At 36.7% G+C, this 13669-nt stretch overlaps 1 protein-coding gene across 1 annotated transcript in view; it reads right to left on the bottom strand.

Annotated features, from left to right (window-relative positions):
* DARS1 (aspartyl-tRNA synthetase 1) overlaps positions 1 to 13669 on the bottom strand; it is an 87071-nt gene that overhangs the window by 72584 nt on the left and 818 nt on the right. The window contains exons 2-3 of the mRNA XM_055262027.2: positions 11969 to 12026; positions 7812 to 7904 (exon numbers count right to left, since the gene is read on the bottom strand). Of these exons, the coding sequence (XP_055118002.1) occupies positions 7812 to 7904; positions 11969 to 12026 (151 nt within the window). The remainder of the gene's footprint in view (positions 1 to 7811; positions 7905 to 11968; positions 12027 to 13669) is intronic.

A 13669-nucleotide genomic window follows, 5' to 3' on the forward strand; every position in this document is an offset into this window, starting at 1 on the left:
ACATTAATAAAAGCCATATATGACAGATACACAGCTAGTATTGTACTGAATGGGGAAAAACTGAAATCCTTTTCTCTTAGATCTGAAACACGACAAGGATGCTCACTTTCACCACTGTTATGCAACGTAGGACTAGAAATCTTAGCTAGAGCAATCAGATAAGAGAAACAAATAAAAGGCATCCAAATTGGAAAGGAAGAAGTAAAATTATCCTTTTTTGTGGATACTATGATCTCATATTTAGAAAAACCTAAAGACTCCAGAAAAACCTATCAGAACCGATAAATTCAGTAATCAGTAAAGTTGAAGGATACAAAATCAACATATAAACGTCAGTAGCATTTCTATATGCCAATAGTGAACAATGTGAAAAAGAAATAAAAAAAAGTAATCCCATATACAATAACTACAAATAAAATTAAACACCTAGGAATTAACCTAAGAAGTAAAAGATCTCTGAAAACTATAGAACACTATTGAAAGAAATTGAAGAGGAAACACAAAAAATGGAAAGATATTCCATGTTCATGGATGTTAACAATCAACATTGTTAAAATGTCCATACTACTCAAAGTAATCTACATATTCAGTGCAATCCCTATCAAAATGCCAATGACATTCTCCACAGAAATAGAAAAAAAAAAAATCCTAAAATTTACATGAAATCACAAAAGACCTAGAATAGCCAAAGCTATGCTGAGCAAAAATAATAAAACTGGAGAAATCACACTACTTACCTTCAAATTATACTACAAAGCTATAGTAACCAAAAACAACATGGTACTGGCATAAAAACAGACACACAGACCAGTGGAATAGAAGAGAGAATCCAGAAGCAGATCAACGCATCTACAGTTAACTCACTTTTGACAAAGGTGCCAATAACACACACTGGGGAAAATACAGTCTTTTCAATAAACGTTGCTGGGAAAACTGGATATCCATATGCAAAAGACTAAAACTTGATCCCATCTCTTACCTTATATAAAAATCAAATCACAATGAATTGAAGACCTAAATCGAAGACTTCAAACTATAAAACTAATACAAGAAAACATTGGGGAAACTCTCTAGGACACTGGTCCGGGCAAAAATTTCTTGAGTAATACTCCACAAGCACAGGCAACTGAAGTAGAAATGGACAAAGGGGATCACATCAGGTTAAAAAGCTTCTGCACAGTAAAGGTAACAATCAACAAAGTGAAGAGACAACCCACAGAATGGGAGAAAGTATTTACAAACTACCCATTTGACGAGGAATTACTAACCAGAATACATAAGGAGCTCAAGCAACTCTATAGGAAAAAAATCGAATACAATTTTAAAATGGGCAAAAGATTTAAATAGACATTTCTCAAAAGAAGACATACAAATGGCAAACAGGCATATGAAAAAGTGCTCATCATCACTGATCTTCAGAGGAATGCAAATCAAAACTACAATGAGGTATCATCTCCCTCCAGTTAAAAAAGCTTATGACAAAAAGTTAAATTACAAATGCTGGTGAGGATGTGGAGGAAGGGGAACCCTGGTACACTGCTGGTGGGAATGTAAATTAGTACAATCATTATGTAGAACAGTTTGGAGGTTCCTCAAAAAACTAAAAATAGAACTACCACATGATCCAGCAAATCCCACTGTTGGGTATATACCCAAAAGAAAGGAAATCAGTGTATGGAAGAGATATCTACACTCTCATGTTTACTGCAGCAGCATTCACAACAGTCAAGATTTGGAAGCAACCTAAGTATCCATCAACAGATGAATGGATAAAGAAAATGTGCTACATATACACAACGGAGTACTATTCAGCCATAAAAAAGAATGAGATCCTATCATCTGCAACAACATAGATGGAAGTGGAGGTCATTTTAAGTGAAATAAGCCAGGCACAGAAAGACAAACATCACATATTCTCACTTACTTGTGGGATCTAAAAATCAAAACAATTGAACTCATGGATATAGAGAATAGAAAGATAGTTACCAGAGGCTGGGAAGGGCAATAGGGGTTGAAGGCGGGGGGTCCTGGGGAAATTAATGGGTACCAAAAAAAAAAAAATAGAATGAATAAGACCTAGTATTTGATAGCAGAACAGGGGAACTATAGCCAATAATAATTGTACATTTAAAAATAACTAAAAGAATGACTGGGTGTCGTGGTGGCTCACACTTGTAATCCAAGCACTTTGGGAGGCTGAGGTGGACGGATGGCTGGAGCTCATGAGTTTCAGACCAGCCTGGGCAACATGGTAAAACCCCATCTTTACAAAAAAAATGAAAAAATAAAAAATAAAAATTAGCTGGGCGTCGTGACATGTGCCTGTAGTCCCAGCTACTCAGGAGGCTGTGGGAGGATGGCTTGAGCCTGGGAGCCACAGGTGCAGTGAGTTGAGATTACACAGCTGCATGCCAGCCTGGGCCATAGAGCCAGACCTTGTCTCAAAAAACAATTAAAATTTAAAAAATAAAAATAATTAAAAGAATATAACTGGATTGTATGTAACACAAAGAATAAATGCTTGAGGGGATGCATACCCAATTTTCTATGATGTGATTATTACACATTGCATGCCTATTTGAAAATATTTCATGTACCTCATAAATATATACACCTACTATGTACCCACACAAAGTTTTTAAAAGTCCTTTTTTAAAAGGCATAAATGTGGCATTAAAGAGACTGTGAAAGGGACACTTATTTACAATATGAGAGCTGAAACAAGAAGGCAAAGCATTACTGTGTTTGACTTTAATTGGGAATGTGTGTACTGGATGATGCAAATACTCTGCCACTCTGCACATGTACAGGTCTGGCATGACTGAGAATGACCACAAAAGTGCTGCAAGTGTTCTGGGGTTATAAATACATTTTAGCCAGTAGGTGAATTTGCGAATACACAGTCCATGAATAATGAGGATCAACTACATTAAAATTTATTTTATTACACAGAAAATTTCCAACAAACACAAAAGCAGAGTGAATAGTATAATGAACCTCTCTACATATACATTACATAACACAATTATATTTTGAAGGGAAGAAATGCTAGAAAAAGGTCTGATAAAATTCAACATCTCCTCCTGACAAACAGAAAACTTGGATGGGAAACTACTTTTAATCTACTTTTTAAAACTTTGCCATTTATTTTCTAATGACATTTTATGTAGAACCCTAAACTCAAAATCATTCATTTAGAACTGGAATTTCTGCTCTTTCAAAAATTCTTCATTGTGTGAATCCCTGAAGTACTAGAGAACCTACTAGTATTGCAAAGAGAAACAAGAAATGAGATACAAACACCTGAAAGAAAAGGACATAATGATCATTATTTGTAATGCCTCTCTTCACCTCAAAAAACTGAAATGCAAACAGACTTGGAGAAAATTATTTGTTCTTTTTAAATAAAATACGAACAGGGCAAGAACAAACAATATACAAAAGAAGTTCAAAATAGTTAACATATCAGGAAAAGAAGTTTAATCTAACCAGTGACTGAAACACAAATTAAAGCAACAATGGATAAACCTGAACTTCATACAAATGGGAAAAATATATGTAAATACATATAGCCATACTATGAAATACTATGAAACCATTAAAAAACAATGATGCGGCCGGGCGCGGTGGCTCACGCCTGTAATCCCAGCACTCTGGGAGGCCGAGGTGGGTGGATCACGAGGTCGGGAGACTGAGACCATCCTGGCTAACACGGTGAAACCCTGTCTCTACTAAAAACACAAAAAAATTAGCCGGGCGTTGTGGCAGGTGTCTGTAGTCACAGCTACTTGGGAGGCTGAGGCAGCAGAATGATGTGAACCCAGGAGGTGGGGTTTGCAGTGAGCCGAGACTGTGCCACTGCACTCCAGCCCGGGCGACAGGGCGACAGAGCGACAGAGCGAGACTCCGTCTCAAAAACAAAACAAAACAAAAAAAACACAATGATGCAGCAGGACTATACGCACAGACATGAAAAGATATCCAAAAGATAAAGAAAAGTGCAGGTTATAAAATAATACAGAGTATTATAAAAATTTTAGCTCAAACACACATATACACTCACACTGACCCTCAACTTCCCCATAAAAACAAATCTGAGGCCGGGCACAGTGGCTGAAGCCTGTAATCCCAGCACTTTGGGAGGTCGAGGTAGGCAGATCACCTGAGGTCAGGAGTTTGAGACCACCCTGGCCAACATGGTGAGACCCTCGTCTCTACTAAAAATACAAAAATCAGCTGGGCATGGTGGCGCATGCCTGTAGTCCTAGCTAAGGAGGCTGCAGTAAGCCGAGATCACACCACTGCACTTCAGCCTGGGTGACAGGGCAAGACCCTGACTCAAAAAAAAAAAAAAAAAAAAAAAAGCCCCCATCTCTACTAGAAATACAAAAATTAGCTGTACGTGGTGGCAGGTGCCTATAATCCCAGCTACTTGGGAGGTTGAGGCACGAGAATTGCCTCAACCCAGGAGGCAGAGGTTGCAATGAACTGAGATCGCCTCACTGCACTCCAGCCTGAGTGACAGGGCGAGACTCCACCTCAAACAAACAAACAGAAAAAACCCCACAAATCTGTAAAGAAGAATTACAGTCAGTTTTCCACTTTATATCTGATTTAATTCTATAATGCTTGAGTATTTCACAAAAAATGGTTATTACTTTTATAATCTAGAACAAATTTTTCTATTTTGCAAATTAAAAATACTGTAAATGATCATGTAGAGCTACATAAAACACTGATATAGCATATGAACTAATTTTTGTAAAAGAAAAAGTATTAATTTTTGTTTAAAGCAATTTCTATCATTTCCAACTTTCGCAGTGTTTTTATTCTCTTGGGAGCAGAAAAAGTGAATTACACTTTCTGCTTTATTCTTTAGTTTTTGTGCTGTTTGAGTTTTAAAATAGTGCATTGGCATTTAGCCCCTCCAAAATTCCCCAATACCCATAAATGACTCATTTTTTTGAGAAAGAATAAGTTAGTTAATATACTAATAAAAAGTGCTATGAAATTCCTAAATTAAAAACTCTTAAGAAAGTTTTAAACCATTCAGTCTGTTCGTAACATTGACACTCATAAACTCTCCCTATTGGCCCACCATTATTAGCTCGTATCATCAATAAAGTCCTTACACCTTGCAATTTGTTTCAGGTTTTGAGGCAGGAGGCAATATCAATTAAGAGACTAAAATAATTTGTCACAAATGGAAAAAAAAACACTAGCAGATGGTACAGGAAGAACATTCTCAAATCCGAAAATCTGCAATGTTTCGAAATCCAAAAACTTTTTGAGTGCCGACATGACTCTCAAAAAAAATGCTCATTGGAGCATTTTGGATTTCAGATTTGGGATGCTCAGCCAGTAATGCAAATATTCCAAAAAAAAAAAAAAAAAAAAAACCCAAAATCCAAAACACTTCCAGTCCCAAGTATTCTGGATAAGGGATACTCAACCTGTATATTTTTTCACTTACGTGATGCTTCATACTTCCATGCTGATCTCAATTAGAGTGAGCTACTGGACAGCAAGAGTAAGACCCAGAAGACAATGCTCTATTATATGTGTATAAAACACCTATTTTATTCATCTATTATTCGGTAGGGTTCTTATTATGTGTTGTGTACCAAACAAAGCAAGAAAATAAGCAGTAGCACCTTCCAAGAGCTGACAACAGGAAATAAGACACATAAAAAACTACAATGGAAGGCAAGTAAGTAACTGTCATGCTCATTAACATGACTCGATTATCGAAGGCTTACACTGCACCAAGCATAGAGCTAAAGACTTTATAAATATTACTGCATAACATCTTATAAGCTAGGTATTAATATATACTTGTTTTAAGAGAAAACACTGAGGATTGGAAAGGTTATGCAATTTGCCTAAACAGATTGTAAGCACAAATCCAGGATTCAAACACACATCTGTCTCATTGAAAAGGTCTTATAACCACTGGGAAGTATCACTCATGCGTTTTAACTGTTAAGAAGAAAGAGACATGGCAGTCATAAAATAAAGGGATGGGTGTGAAGGGAAATATTCTTGGTTCAGGCTTACTTGTAGCATGCATTCTATCTTTTAATTTGCTAAATTACTATGTTTAGGAAAAAGTGCCCAATTTGGACAGAACAAAGGCTCTCAGTATAACGGGAGAGAGATGAGTAAATGAAGGATTATAATACAATGTGACTGACTATTGGCAGAATAAATGGCCCAACCTTTCAGGAAGGCAAATCAACATTATTTGAAAATTTAAAACTCCACCAGTATTCTTCTCAAAGTCTGTCAGTATTCATCAGGGGAGGATACTGAAAGAATAGACAAACTCTTAACAATGGTGGCCCTGAGAGTGAAATATATGTACAAAGTGCTGGAATTTTAAAAATAATGGGCATGTATTAATTCTACAATAAAAAAATTATAAAACACAATTAAGAAATGCTCTATTGGCTGGGCGCGGCATTTTGGGAGGCCAAGGCGAGAGGATCACCTGAGGTTGGGAGTTCAAGACCAGCCTGGCCAACATGGTGAAACTCTGTCTCTACTAAAAATATAAAACTTTGCCAGGCATGGTGGCGCATGCCTGTAACCCCAGCTACTTGGGAGGCTGAGACAGGAGAATCACTTGAACCCTGGAGGCAGAGGTTGCAGTGAGCCAAGATCGCAACACAGCACTCCAGCCTGGGTGACAGAGCAAGACTCTGTCTCAAAAAAAAAAAAGAAAAGAAAAGAAATGCTATATATCATGGGACATATTAAATACTATAGAAGCAAAGTAGAATTTTTAAAATAATGGGCATGTATTAATTCTACAATAAAAATATTATAAAACACAATTAAAAAATGTTATTATCATGGGACATTAAATACTACAGAAGCAAAGAACTCTGCTAAAGAGACGGAGGTGTCTTAGAAAGCTTCTAGCTTCTGTTTATACTCCACCAATTACTACGAGACTTTGGGTAAGTAGCTTCATTCTGAACGTGTTTCCTCATTTATAAAGTGGAATAGGAACGCTTGTTCTGCCTACTTCACAAACTTGTAGGGATGATCAAATGTGAAAAAGTATGAAAAGCATAAAGTTATAAACTAACGTGTCAATTGATATTTTTAGACAATTCTGAACACTATAGTAGGCCAATTTTCTATAAGAAACAGAGGTCTGTCTAAATGATCCTAATGTTTCTTGTCTGTTGTTGAGGCTAAATTTTTAGCACTGTCTGAAAGAACTTTCTACGATGAGAATATTCTGTATTTGTGCTGTCTGTCCAAAATGGGAGCCGTTAGCCACATGTGGTCATTAAACTCTTGAAATACAGCTAGTATGACGGAATTACTGAATTTAAATGTAAATAGCTGCATGTGGTCAGTGGTTACTGTATTGAATTGTCCAGTCTTATCTTTTGTTCACTTCTCTCCTCATCTAAATAATTACAAATATAAAAATATTAACAAACAGGAGGTTTCTCAAAAACAGTCTTCACTTAAATAATTAAACTTTACTCTCTTTTTATTATTTTTTTTAGCTACTCCTTCTCCAGCTGAAAATAATTAAACTTTAGAGCGATGCTAGAAAAGTAGCTTGAAGTCTTAGATTTCATCAGTCTTTAGGGTCAAATTATTTGTAAGGATGTCTTACAGGAATCTAAAATTGATTAACCATGGGTTAATACTTTACGGTGACTTTTAAGAAAGAAAAGTTATATGTTTTTGTTTTGTTTTTAAAGATTTACTTTGGTCTGTAAGGAATATGTAAGACAAAAAATTCGGAGTCCTTACCGAAAGAGCTTTAACAAAGAAATCAATCCTACCTTTAGCTCTGCTTGTATGAACTCTTGCACGCACCCAAACAACTTCATCAGCTTTTTGTGTTGTCAAGTCTCTAACCCGAACCAAAACTCGATCTGTAATAACAGTAAACAATTTGTATATAGTAAAATAATTTTTAAATTCAGAATTTACAAAGAGATCATAATTATTTTTGACAAAAGTACTTGGAACCATCTTGAATAATTCTCAATCTTTGACAACACTGTCTTCTGTATCATGTTCCATATGCAATTTGCCTCAAGTTTTGTGAATTGTGCTTTCTAAACATATTTTTAAAATCCATCTATTTCTCTACCATCTTCACTGCCGCCACACTAAACCAAGCTATTGTCTCCTACCTAAACTACAGCAATAGGTTCCTAACTGCAATCCCTGTGTCCCCTTCTAATTCAGCCTCCTTTGAAGTCAGACAGTTTCAAAATGCATATCTGAACACTTCAATGACTTGTAAGGCCAAACACAGCCTATCCTGCCTAGGACATGGAACTTTTGCCTGCCTGCCACAGTACCTAAGTCAGCTAGTCTCTGCCAAGTCTGGACAGTTGCAGTATCCTATTCCCCAGGATGCAGTGACTCCGAGCTAATCAAAGTCTTTCTCTGGGACTAAATATACAGATGCTGGGAATGAAGCTCTCTTTGCTGGGATTGCTGCGCTGACACGGTGCAGGCCCAGGGCTGCAGCTTTCACCTTTCCTGCTATGTTTGCAGGATTCGAGAAGGAGGCCAATATCCTAAAGGAAACAGAGCCAAAAGGTGGAGAGAGAAAGGCCTGTAGATGCTTCCTGAGCCCCAAGATCCAATCATGCTTGATGTCATCTCATACATTTCCCTATCGAGCCTTTTGGGTATAAGTGAGCCCCAACTATTATGCTCCTAATACTAAACAAAATACTACATTCATCTAGAGTTCCTAAACAGGAAAACAGTTACAAAACAACTATTATGTAAAGATGTGTATACAACGCAACATTCAACAACATTTTTGCTACTCTTCTAAATGCAATCATTTGATTAGAGAAAAACATTTAAGTATTAGTTAAATTAAACATAGCAATAGACATGACATTACAATAACAAGAATACCTTTTGAGACATAAAATGAAGTCAAATTATAAATACTGTATGTCTTACCGAATTTGTCTAAATGTATTTATAATTTGCCTATTGAAGAAAAGATGCAGCTGCAGAGAGAATCTCATTTACAGGAGAATAAATAACATGGTTCTCATAGCCAAAAGCAAAGAGAATGAAAGAGGAATTTTAAAGCCACTGGCATCATAAGAGGATTTCTGCAAAACACTGCCAACAGACTTTATGAGTTAAGCCAACTTCCAAGTCTGCTGTGTAAACTCAGGCAAAAGAAAGTGTGAAAGAGAAAAGACAAGACACATCAGCAGATTTTAAAAGGCAGATTTGAAAATGCCAAGACTGAAAAAGCAATGGCTAACCAAGCAATCACAACTCAAAACCACACAAAACAGAAAAGCATAAATCTAAGAGATATGTGATAATTAGGATAATTTTACTAGCACTTTGGAGAAGAAAAAGGGTAATGGCTCTTCTTTCTTGTGGCATGGCAATTAACTAGCATAGGGGTTCTCAACCTTTAATACATCCGAACACACCTGAAGCCCATGCCATACTCACACCAGTATGACTGGCTAACCAGTAACAAGCAAGGTAGTAGGATTTCAGTTTGAAAACTGCACTTTTAAGAGTCACGGGCATCAGAGTGATTAATGTGGAGAAATGGAAGCAGATGAGAAAGGAAACTACCTTGAGCAAAGAATTGGGATTTTTGCAGAGGTAAAACCCAAGGTAGAATTTTATTGTTATGTTACTACAACCATATTACATACATAGGTTATCTTTCTCTCTAAGTGGAAGAACCCAACAGTCTGTGGATTTGCCAGCAAAAGAAGAACAGCAATTATGTTAATGGCTGCTTTGGGCCTATGTTAAAGACTTTAACTCCAGTGAGCTTCTTTGTATTACAGCTCAAGGAAGTACAGTTGAGAAAGACACCTAACCTGAAAACAAAGTCTCAAGTGTCTCCTCCTGCTTGCCCTGGCAGAGGAATATCATCCCCTACACTTTACTGCTCATAGTCTATTTTATGTAGGTTGAGCATTCCTAACCCGAAAACCTGAAATGCTGCCAAATCCAAAACTTTTTGAGTGCTGACATGATATTCAAAGGAGATGCTCATTGGAGGATTTTGGATTTTCAGATTAGGGATACTCAAGTGGTAAATATAATGCAAATATTCCAAAGTCCAAAAAAAATAAATAAATAAAGTCCAAAACACTTTTGTGGTCTCAAGCATTTTGGCTAAGGGATACTCAACCTGTACTCAATTATTTTATTTCATCTTTATGTTTTGGAAATGATTTTCAGAAATTTTGGTTTTGGGTTTTTTTTTTTTTTTTTGAGACAGGGTCTCACTCTGTTGCCCAGGCCGAAGTCCAGTAGTGTGATCATGGCTCACCGCAGCCTTGACCTCACAGACTCAAGTGATCCTCCCATCAGTCTCCTGAGTAGCTGGGATAAAAGGTGTATGCCACCATGGCTAGCTAATTTTTTTATTTTCTGTAGAGATGGGGTCTCACTATGTTTCCCAGGCTAGTTTCAAATTCCTGGGCTCAAGTGATCCTCCCAACTCAGTCTCTGAATTTTGGTCTTTTATTGTATTCTTTCCCAACAAGGCTGGGAAAGAAAAGTGATTTTGTGATCATGTGGTAAACCAAATATAACAATAAAATTAACCTAGAGGTGTTTTATTTCCAAAGCATAATATTCATAGGCAGCCCTCTAAACTGGAAGCAGTGCTTCCAATGGGCGAGAATGTAAAGGTCTACAATTACTGCACCAAAGAGTGAGAGACATAATTTGAAGTGTCTACCAAAAGAAAAAAGACTGTCAAATAGTTGAGTAAGATAAATCTGTTGAAATTACATATATAAAACAGAAGTAAAAGAAAGGCAAACATTTATAAATAAAAAATCTACAGGTCTGAGAGAAACAACATGAGTCAGGTCAATTTCAAAGAACTATAAGGCCGCACGCGGTGGCTCACACCTGTAATCCTAGCACTTTGGGAGGCCGAGATGGGTGGATTGCCTTGAGTTCAGGAGTTCGAGATCAGCCTGGGCAACACGGTGAAACCCCATCTCTACTAAAATACAAAAAAATAAGCCAGGCGTGGCGGCATGCACCTGTAGTCCCAGTTGCTCAGGAGGCCGAGGCAGGAGAATTGTAGGAACTTGGGAGGCTGAGGTTGAACTGAGCTGAGATCATGCCACTGCACTCCAGCCTGGGCGACAGAGTGAGCCTCGGTCTCCAAAAAAAAAAAGAAATATAAAGATGCCAACATACACTAACAAAAAAGAGCGGTTATGAGAAAAGATAGACTGGGGTCTAAGAATAATTAATTTCATTCCCAGACACTAAAGCTAAGAGTAAACAAAATGGAGTAGGGGTGGAGGCTTTAAAACTCAAATCATAGTACTGCCAAAGAAGCCAGAGAAGATGTAAGATGGAAGGACCCATGGACTCTAGGGTCAGATGGCCTTTGGTTCTAATCCCAGGTCTGGCAGACTCTGTGTAAGTCAAGTTTCTTATCTTTCAACTTTGGTTCCTTAGTTTTCAAGGATGCTGTAGAGAATAAGTGAAAATTTAAATGTTTGGGAAGAGTCAAGCAAAATAGGAATAAGTAATAGCTAAAAACAGTCAGAGAAGTAAAGTTGTGGGGGTTGGGGGAAGTAAAAGAGGTAGCTTTATTAAAGCATGCAAAAAGGCTACATGTGATGAAGGCAGTTATTATTAGCCACTCTCCTATCTAGACGACGGTTGAATCTTATCTAATCATTTAGGAGTATTTAAAAAATATAAGCTACCATTTAAAACATACCATTTAACCTACAACACCTAATAACATTTTTTTTTCCTTTTCTAGAGTCGGAACCCTAAACTGACAATGTTTACGCAGGGTTATGACATCTACTTGGATTATTAATGTCATTTAAGCTTTTCAGAATTATACCTTCAGATTTATGCCAACCTTACTTAAAACTTCATGAAGAGCTTTCCTGGAATTAGAAAGCAAAAAAGCTTTATTTATTGTCACATAGCTACTAACCTGGTTTTTCTTGTGATTGTATCATTGAAGATATTCCATATCTCTCTTTAGCATAATCCTACAAAAAAAGTTTTTGCATCGTGAATTTTTATGTAAACACTAACAGCACAGTAAACACATAAATACTAATAATAGAATATAAAAATGAATTTAACTTTCAGGATCATTTTATTAATTCAGAAAGTCAGAAGTTTCATAATGTGGAAATCTGTCATTCATTTACACATGTACTCTACAGAAAACAGAGAAGTACTGTTCCTGGTTAGTTTGTTTTGAAGATCACCACTCCTAGATGGATTTACCATACTTAATAACATTCTCAGTAAAATTTACACATATGTACAACACATCTGAACTACCTTCTTCAAAAAGATGAAACTACTTCAAAGCAGGGACATAAATTTCCTCTGTGAAGGGAGTAGAATGAAGTACCACAGTTTTATTAACTTCCTATTACAGGAAGAAATGTTCAAAGAGAACCAACGTTTTGGGTAAGCTTTCTGAGCACCAGATGTCCACAGTTTTTAGAAACTGGAGATGCTGGGTATAAGCTAACTACAACTTTCCTTTTGTAAAACATCATCAAAAAATTCACTAGCTTCCTGTTTCTAAAAACCAGCTTCAGGATACCAGGTTACAGGAGTTTGACACTGATAATATAATAATATCAAATTTCTTGTTACAGATTAGTTAGGAACAGGAAACAGGAGACCTAGGGTCCAATCTGTTAACAAACTATACTTATTAAATAGATAAGTGGCCTTTATTTCAATCTTACTTTACCTCTAAAATGATCTAAGATTCTTCTAGCTATAAAATGGCATTAACTCTGCCACAATGTCTACCTTGTATCTAGACCTATACTATCTGTAAGGGTACACTGATAGTTTATGTAATTAAGCAGATTAAGAGTACACAAAAATAATTGCCCTAGATTTTTACAAGGTAACTTAAGATCTGTATGAAACAATTAAGTTTCTGTCACTTTACAGCTACCTGTTGGAATCCTCTCCTTTAGAGCAGGAGGGTGCTGGATTTTGTGTTAACACCAAAATAAAACCAGACATGTTTAAGGCGCTTACTGAACAATTTAAAGAAAAAGACAACCCTGGCCAGAGTAGAGAGATACAGTCACGCAATGAAGCCTGAGGGCAACAGAAGGAGATTAAATTGTGTGAAGGACAAAAAAGTTGCATTCACAATTAGTACTATTAATATTTCAGTGACTCTTCCTCATTTAGGATTCTAAGATGACCTATTTCTCATGTTGCTTACCACAAACTCAGAACTCCTCATAGAAAAATTAGGGAGCCAGACGGAAATTAAGGCTTAACAGTACTACAGCACACATAACTTGTAGGATGGTTTCAAACTTTGATTTCTGAAAAGCACCGAAGGATCACTGGGTGTTATGAATTATCCACGTGATTTGGGGACACTTCACCTCAAATGCATTCTCAGTAACTCCTATTACCTATCTTACTGGGTCACTGAGGGAGAAAGTAAATAAAAATGACATGTGTTCTTTAAAGCTGTCACATGGGAAATGGTCATTAAACATATTGGCAGATGGTTTTGCTAAGTACTGTCATTACTTGCTAAAGCACTAGGAACAGGAGGGCTGAGTACATATCGATTACTAGTGGTTATTAAATTTTTCCCAGGGATTGTGCATTACGTGCAGGACGTGCCTAACCCAGA

The sequence above is a fragment of the Symphalangus syndactylus genome, chromosome 22 (genome assembly GCF_028878055.3).
Source record: "Symphalangus syndactylus isolate Jambi chromosome 22, NHGRI_mSymSyn1-v2.1_pri, whole genome shotgun sequence".
Lineage (NCBI taxonomy): Eukaryota > Metazoa > Chordata > Mammalia > Primates > Hylobatidae > Symphalangus > Symphalangus syndactylus.